At 40.9% G+C, this 9,000-nt stretch overlaps 1 protein-coding gene across 1 annotated transcript; it reads left to right on the top strand.

Annotated features, from left to right (window-relative positions):
• The first annotated feature begins 5,890 nt into the window (after positions 1 to 5,890).
• Positions 5,891 to 7,346, top strand: LOC147616690 (uncharacterized). Its single transcript, XM_086777183.1, has 4 exons — positions 5,891 to 6,241; positions 6,345 to 6,527; positions 6,635 to 6,838; positions 6,957 to 7,346. The coding sequence occupies exons 1-4, from the start codon at positions 5,891 to 5,893 to the stop codon at positions 7,344 to 7,346; spliced, it is 1,128 nt and encodes a 375-aa protein (XP_086633309.1).
• Positions 7,347 to 9,000: the final 1,654 nt, after the last annotated feature.

Here is a 9,000-nt window from a genome sequence, read left to right as displayed (position 1 = left end):
GAGGTCTGTGATATAATGCATTAATTCTTCATCTCTATTCATCAATCACAATTTCCATTAGTTTCCTCTGCTTGTAAATCAACTTTGACTTTGTAACTCTGATTTGTTTCATTGTATTATCCCCATCATCATCCATCTTATCCCCACCATAAATGTGTTTAATTATTCTATCTTAGCCCCACAGTAACAATTCCATCGTATCCTTTACTGCACTCTGCATATGCAGAATCAAGAGCTATTCAGTCCTTGGAGCATATTAAATTTTTTTTAATAACATCATATTTCTACTAATCCATGCATTCCACATAAAGTCTGGTCTTATTACATTCCATATTTTAATAGAACACCCATCAGCTTCCCCCAACAACAGGAGCTCTTTCCAGTCAAGCTCTTGTGGGTGATTGGGATATATGCATTGTTGTAAAAAGGATAGCGTCGGTTTAACTTTCTGGCAAGAGATAAAGAGATGAAGGATAGTGCCAGTTTGACTTTTTGGCAAGAGATGAAGAGCTCAAGGATTGTGCTGGTTTGACATGAGATTCTAGGAGGATTATATTTTGATCAGATATGCATGAGACAATGGCTCTTGTTTCAGCTTAAATTGCATGAGACGATGGCTCTTGTTTCAGCTCAAGGATTGTGCTGGTTTGACATGAGATTCTAGGAGGATTATATTTTGACCAGATATGCATGAGACAATGGCTCTTGTTTCAGCTTAAATTGCACTTCTGCACTCCTAGGCCACCAATTTGACCTAATCCAACCTCTGAGAACATCAGTTGAGGGGCAGGGGCCATGACAGAGACCTATTAAAGCTCAGGAGTTGTAAACTTGAATCCAATCTCACAACATTTCAATGGGTAGAGAGAAATAAAGTTTACCTTTTGGACTTTAATGATCTTCTTGCTGAGTATTATATAGAAGGTGGTCTCCTTCTTCACCATTATGCGCCCAAATTGCAGTCCTATCAAAGATTCTTGTCTTTGTCTAGCAGCATGAGGAGCCACCCGATTTCCTTCTCCCCCATGAAAATGTTGCTTTTTTATGAGAAGACATGTGTTTCTTGCTAAAGTGGGATGAAAGAGTATCAGAGAGGATTGGAGATTAGAGTGTCTTCCAAAAATGCGGCCATCTATATAAGAGAGTCACGTTGACACGTGCCATGCCAACCTATGCATGCCAGGGGTCATGTCCACCATGACTGGAAGGGGTGGCATTGAAGCAACTCGTGTGATGGTGGTAGGATTCAGAGTTCGAGGAATATCAATCGTGGCCTATGTTCCCCCCCCCATCCGGGCAATGCTCTATTGGCATCAGCAACATGGGGGAGCATCTGATGGTCTCCTGTGCAGGTCGAGCCCGGCGCAGGAATAATGTGACAAGGAGCTTCTAGTGGTTTGGTGATTGATGGAGAACAAGATGAACCCTAATCAGAGCAGGTTCTACGAGATCTCTCTATCCAATCCTCCCTTCTCTCATGACACCTCTTAATTTCGTTGTTCTCGCAGGCTTAGTTTCAAAATATCTGCTTTTGTTATTTCATAATGTTTATACTATTACTTTCTCACAAATCGTAATGTTCCAAAATATCTGCTTTTGTTATTTCATAATGTTTATATTATTACTTTCTCACAAATCACCACAACATGATAGTGCTCCTTCGGCATGGGAGAAATGACTTGTTTGCATTGTGGTGATTTATATAGAATTTCTCTTTTTCCACTACTACCTTTTATGAGGTAGTTTCAAATGGCCCGAACAAAAAAGACTGCTAGGAGGGCAACTGGTGACCCCAATCTAGGAAAGAAGATGGGTTCATCCTCAAAGCCCTCCAAATTATAGGAAAGATCCAGACAAAGAAGGCTTTACCAATACAGTGCCATGATGAAGGAGCTTAGACAAGCGATGAAATGTATGTAGTTATGTATTGCCAAGCTACCTTTCCAAAGAATTGTTCGTGGCATCTGCCGAGCAGTATGAACTCCACTTTCGGTGGCAGGCCTCAACCCTTTCCTACCTTTAAGTAGCAAAGGATTTTATGATTGAGTTTTTCCAAGATAGCTACATCATGGCAATGCATGCACATCACGTGACTGTCATGGACAAAGACGCGCACTGCTATAGATACGACCGTCTCTCATGTCCTGTCCCTGTTCTTGATTTGGGAATGAGAAATATTCTAGAGATTCCTCCCCTAAAAAGAAAGAGGGAAGGAGTGAGAGTAGAAGAAGTGGCCCATGACCTCGACACTCATTTTGGCTCAAAATCGAGGGGTAGACCTGTAGAAAGAGAACAAGTGTCTAAACAACAAGCACAATAAGCAGCTATGAACACCTTGAAGAATTATGATGGAGGACTCTAAGATAACAATTTTTGGATGGCCTTGATGCACGAAACATAGAGGTGCTGCAATTTCTCAACCCTAGGTTTGATATATGTTTATATGTTGCACAAGAAACTAGATTTTTTGCATTTTCTCTACATGATGTAGCTGTTTTGCAAAACTATTAACATGAGGTCATAGATTCGATCGTGCTGCCTATTCTTTCATGAGTGTTTCTTATTTTAGTTAGAGACATTTATTTGTACAATCGTTCTGCCCGTTCCTTTGTGAGTTTGCAAGATTGATCTGATCCCCTTGATGTGGTTTTGTTGGCTTACCCCACGAAATGTAAGTACCAGTATAATTTGTATACACGGTAAATTCATTAATGATCTTTTTGTAGGTTTTTGTAGAAGCCATTGGAGCTTGGTCTTTGACCTTCACGCGAGAGTCTGTTACTTAGACAACTCGATGTTGGCAGGCTACCACAGACATGTCCAATTGTAAGTGTTTCTATTAGAAATATTGGCAACTCCAACCTCTTAAAACTTTTAAATATGGAATACTTAATGAGCTTATTTTTGAGGTCTATCAAGAAAATGTTGAATTCCTAGGAGGCTTTGACTCAAGATAATTTTTTGAATATAAAATAAGTAGAGTAGAAGTTCCAATACAACCTAACTACCACTTATGTGGATGGAGGGTTTGTCTAAATGTGAAATTGCTCCTGCAGAGGAATTTTCAGCTACTACAAGATGAACAGTAGGTTCTATTAAATTAGTATTTATTTTCTTATATATTCTGCATTAAACTCTTATCCCACTTTATATTGTTCCTGTAGAGTCCATCGTTGGGACCCTATTCAAGTTTAGATGCTAGGAAGTTTTGGGGAGAGGAAATTGATTACCTTGTTATGAACTACGTTGCGGCACATGGTCCTAGGAATCCCGTTCCTCCAAATCCACCACCGGCATGAAAAGAAGTAGGGGGAGAGGGAGAGGGAGAGCTTCTTGCAAGAAATTACCAAACACACACACACACACACACAAAGAGTGTAGACAAGCACAAGAGAGAGAGGTGGAAGGCTGAATTTTCTTTCTTCTTTATTCTTCTTCTCTCAACACACCACATACAAAATATAAGAGTCCATACTATATGTGAAAAGTACTTAACCAAAACATACTAGGGTTCTCTATAGTGTGAACCCATCTACATGAGCTGGCGCTATAACTATGCCAGTCTCTAGTAATCCAAACATGGCTGTCACACAGCCTGTCATGCCACTGGTGGATGCAAATCTCCCTTAATCTCACCAACCATGCCAGTGGCGTAAGTGTGGGGCATATCCCCTAGGTGGGTCATCTCAATGTCCACCGTCACACCAGATGAGCTCCATATCTCAACACCATATCTCAACACAACACAACAATCTAAAGCAGCCTACCAAACTCCTATAGAAGATCCCACCCAATCCTCCCAATCTCCTATGGAAGATCCCACCCAAACTCCCACCTCCCAGTCTGCCACATCCCCCTCTGAAGATTATTGAAATATTCTTAGTAATCTTCAGTTATGAAACTTTGTTGTAAATCATTTTTTTAATATACAGACGAGTAAGTTTTTGATATACAGATGAGCTAGTTTTTGAATGATTTTTCAACTTCATAAATATGATGTTGGAACATTGATTTGAAAAGCATTAGAATTTGATCAATATGGAAATTGGTCTCAATTTTATAAACATATTATGTAAGATAGTAGCAAAACTATAATTGCTTGTGACATTTTGGCTTAGGGATACTAGAACGGGTTGAAAACATTTTTTTGTGTATATTGGGGGGTGGTTCTATTGAAGCAAATTTTTTATCACTGCACTTGCTTCTTCATCGCTTGCTTCTTCACATTCTCAAGACTTTCAATTTGGTCTTATTAGGGGATGTTAGCCAATCTAATGCCATGATGTGCAGCAGTCTCCTGTGAAAAATCCACTCCAACATGCACTTCAGTCGGTCACTTAAGAACCTGCCCATCCTTGTCTTCATTTAATTCCTCAAATTTTTGCCCATTCTTTACTTCATCACACCCATCCAAATCTATGCCACCTTTATTAAACTCCATGCACTTTTGAAAGATCCCTTGCTGCAAGTCCTCTTCCCTTGGCAAGCCATCGTCTTGGTCCTTGCTGCTCTTATGGGAGGAGGGATCATAAAATTCCTCTTGCTCTAGCTCTACCATGTTATTAGGTCTTAGAGATGATCTCGCTTGAGAGATCATTGAAAAAAACAATGCATCAAAAGAGTTGTTAAGGTTAATGTATAATATATGCACTATTAGTTTCACCTATGCAATCCATAGAAAAAATTAATAATGCAATATTAAAATCTCAAGATTCTAACAAACATGACAAAGTAAGCATGTACACACAATAATTAATATAGAGAGTACTGCTACATTCTTTTGTTGTGTGTTCCTTAGAAGATGTGGCAAACACTAACTTCTTTACAGCATCAGTGATCATTTACACCTAGTAGCTACACATTTGTTCTTTGTTTTGCATGCAAGGGTAGAGCAAAGAAGGTGGTAGATACGTATACAAGGAAGCATGTATAGACCCACCAGATCATTTTTGTCCATTGCAAAACCACATGCCACACAGTCACCCATAACAAAAAATGTTCTCTTAGCCCTCATTGAGGCTTTAGGTGGTGTAACTGGAAGATTTAGTACCCTCTTGTCCTTCAAATGGTTCAAGAGGGACTCAATAAACCAATGTTGGGATGTGGAGTCTTCAACTTGAATCATGAAATCATCAAGTTTTATCTGTGAATAAAAATTAAACATGAACATAGCAAAGCTAATGATCATAGCTATGAGGATAAAATATAAAAGAATTCTAAATTAAGAAATGGCCTAAAATAACGTGTTGAAAGTGTCTTAATGGTGCATATAACATTAACTCCATGACTTTCATATGAATTACCACAACACAACAGGGTTGTGTTCATGCACAAAGGTTTGCGTTGTGGTGATTTTATCATAATACATAGAAATAACTCAACAAAAGGCCTAAAAAACATGTTCAAAATGTCTTAATGGTGCAAATTACATTTATTCCATGACTTTCACACAAATCACCACAAGGTGATAAGGTTGTGTTTGTCCATGAAGAAATGACCTATTCACGTTGTTGTGGTGATTCTATCTCAATACACAAAAATAACTCAAGAAATGACCTAAATTAATTTATAGTTAGGCTCAATGTCAACACACACATTTAGTTGTATGCCAACAATGGTGGCAGCTTCAAGCAAAAATGTCAATGCAGTTACTCACATGCTCCAAACTACACAAGTAACATTACAAGATAGTAAAGATAGAGTAATCGTGGTAAAATATGCCTTAGATGAGACGACGACCACTAGGAGAACGAACATGCAGACATGCTTCGTGGGGCTAGCAAAACAATTGAAAGACTTGAAAAAGATAGGGAAGAGCTAGGGAAACACAAAAGTGGGTTGGCTCCGACATTGTGTGGTACATTACTTCCTGTTGGATATTCTCAGGCTCATGTATCAGCCAGGTTCAGCGCGCCTGATTAGGACTTTTCTGTGGTCTGGGAGAAACGGAGGGCCGGCCAGGGCCAAAGTTGCTTGTCCAGTTATCACTTTGCTGACAGCACAAGGAGGTCTAGGGATTGTGGACCCAGCTTGCCAAAGCCGAGCGCTTTTGGGCAAGCTTATTGTTCCAGGGCTCTTACCAGGCGCTGAGCCTTGGAAGGAGATCCTCTTACACAGACTTGGTAGATGCACTCCAGCTCTACAGGAGGCCCGTGGTGGCAAGCAGAGGTCCGATGGATTTTCACAGAGATGCACAGAGTTGGTTTCTCGCCGCCGCAGAGGACTGAGGACAGATTTGCATGTAGTTTGTTGAGGACATGGGAGCAGCTACGCCCTGCTTTGATCCAGATTCCTCCTTCTTGCACTGAGGAGATCATGAGATAACCGTGGTTTGGAATCCACAGGTTCAGACAGATAGAGGCTACATGGTTGGATCCAGACTGCATGTCTCTTGGGGAGCTTTGACTACTGGACCTGCTCGGTGCCTTGGTGATTGGATATGTGTTTGGCAGCTTCCTGAGGAGCAGCAGAGTTTGAGGCTTGCAGGTTTGAGGGGTGTTCTGCAGATGATTAGTGATATTGAGGCAGTAGTGCCAGAGACTTGGTTACCACATTGTTCTTTGAGGTGGGTGAGGGTGGACGATTTCATAGAGTCATGACTGAGTCGGAGCTTGTGGTTGACTGCATCTTTCAGTGGATTCGAGTAGTAGGAGCTTGTGGCAGACTTTGGCATGTTGACCCAGACCCGGAGGCCATCACCGTTGACTCTGAGTGGTGTCTTTGGGCATGGGAGGCCCGGCCACCATTGGCTCGTTTACAGTGGGACCCAGGCGAGTGGCAGTGGAGAGACCCTTTTGCCTCGGCAGAGAGACCGCCCACGTCGTTCTTTCAGTATTCGGCACAGCTTGGCAGATATATTTTGCTAGCTCACACAGCGAGATAGGCTAGTCCAGCTACTGTAGAGCATTGGCGGCGTGAGGGCATTTCAGCAGAGTTCTTGAGCTGTATTATGGCAGCGCATTTGGAATAGTAGACAGCCCAAGCATACTTTTAGTGGGCTAGTTGCTCATAGAGCCAGTGCGGTGGGCACTTGGCTCAGTTTGGTGGCAGACCACCAGATTGCTCTAGCTATGGACACCCACAGGAGACACAGAGGCATTGCCTCTGGGATTGCACTCTTGCACAGCAGATCTGGTGGCAGACCACCAGATTGCTCCAGCTATGGACACCCACAGGAGACACAGAGGCATTGCCTCTGGGATTGCACTCTTGCACAGCAGATCTGGCAATGGATTTTGCGATTATACAGCCACCTTTGGGGTGACCAAATCTTTACATCATGGGGTGCCGTGGCTTGGAGCACTCTTTCAGGACCCGTGCTTGGATATGAGACGATAGGCAGATAGGCTCAGCGAGGTCACCTTCTTCCACTTCAGGTTCCAGACTTCAGCACTACCCCTCAATATGTACGAAGGGTGTAGACTTTACATGTAGACACATTTTTAGCCATAGAAACAAATTTTCTAAAGCATGTAAAAACCTCTAACTTTACGGATACACCCAAGTGTGCCTAAAGTAATCATACATAAAGTCACAAAGTAGAGATATCCTCCTATCGATGGTGTCCTCATGGGACCACATACATCACTGTGTATAAGATATGATTTTTGAATAGCCGTAATTGATATATCATTCAAAAATGATGCCTTCTACATTGCCTAGCACCCCTCACATACATGTGGTAACAACATTAACACCATCCCTTTCCTTGACCAAAGTAGGCATGGCATAGCTCTACATCACTTATATCATATGTGACACTAACTAAACAAGCATTATGTGCCAATCTCTCATACATGTCCAACATGTAAAGCCCATGGCTTAGGAAACTAGATACCGTAGTGATGTCTCCATCACTCCAGTCATGAACTGTACACCTTCATTGACATATCTAACCACTAGGCCTACCTTAGCAATGGTAGAGACTGATAGTAGCAAGTTCTTTTTTATGCTTGGCATAAATAAGACTTTTGAAGAGTGATTATTTAATTGTTTGCAGTAGTGAGAGAAACCTTAACAACTCCTTTTATAGGATACTGATCTATCACTTGACATTGATACATCATGGATAGAAGGATTATAACTACAGTCATTAAGAAAAATTTGGACTCAAAAAAAGTCCCTCTAAGAAGATCCATGTCATCACTTTACTAGAAAAAAGAGGATCATGGTGAACTTGTGAACCTTACATCAAAACCCCCACATGTGATGTACCATAAAGACAATCAAAAGTAGATTTTAAAATTTACCACCTTTGACAAATTTGGAGTTGATATGCATAAGTTATTCCTTCCCCACTAAAAGGTAGATTCCAATGATTTTCAAGTTATGACTTCTGATTTAAAATGTAGATTTTAGTGGGTGTCACAACAGTTGGAATCTACCTTTTAGTGGGGAAGGCATAACTTATGCATATCAACTCCAAATTTTTCAAAGGTGGTCCACTTTTGAAGGGCTTTCCAATGGTATACCAAATGTGGGGGTTTTGACGTAAGATATAAAAAGTTCACCTAGCCCCCTTTTTAACAAATTGATGACGATTGTTCTTAGAGGGCCCTTTTTTTAGCCTCAATTCTTCCTAATAGCGTAATGAATGCCCAATCATCTTGTGTATAGTTTGTTGACTCCTTATTTTTAGCACTTGGTTCATTACATGATGCAAACCCACAAGCTACTCACTGCAAAGTGGTACTAGACACAACACAAGAGGTATGCAAGTCTTTCCACCACTAGTAGATTATTATGAAGAGTTCATCAAGATAAGTAATCCTTTGCAAAACCAAAGCTCAAGTGTAAGACACTCATGGAAATCACTCCATTCATCCCAGCTATAAGGATATACCTGGAGGTATACACAGATAGCCCACTGGAAAATTACACAAAGCTTATCAACATAGGTACTAAGCCAAAGCTCAAGTTTAAGTCACTCATGGAAGTAAGTCCATTTGATAGTTGTGAATGGATGAGATGTGATGTGATGTGATGTGGATATGGGTAGAT

The sequence above is a fragment of the Cibotium barometz genome, chromosome 38 (assembly GCF_041138505.1).
Source record: "Cibotium barometz isolate CiBa-2024 chromosome 38, ASM4113850v1, whole genome shotgun sequence".
Lineage (NCBI taxonomy): Eukaryota > Viridiplantae > Streptophyta > Polypodiopsida > Cyatheales > Cibotiaceae > Cibotium > Cibotium barometz.
The sequence above is the reverse complement of the archived record's forward strand: the minus strand, read 5'-3'. Positions and strand labels throughout refer to the sequence as shown.

What these genes read in the sequence shown, in the direction of transcription:
- LOC147616690 (XM_086777183.1), top strand. Translation starts at nt 5,891, where the DNA reads ATGTATCAGCCAGGTTCAGCGCGCCTGATTAGGACTTTTCTGTGGTCT. An exon ending in TGATTAGTGATATTGAGGCA is followed by an intron (nt 6,528 to 6,634) that starts GTAGTGCCAGAG and finishes TGCATCTTTCAG; the next exon opens with TGGATTCGAGTAGTAGGAGC. An exon ending in CGTCGTTCTTTCAGTATTCG is followed by an intron (nt 6,839 to 6,956) that starts GCACAGCTTGGC and finishes GTATTATGGCAG; the next exon opens with CGCATTTGGAATAGTAGACA.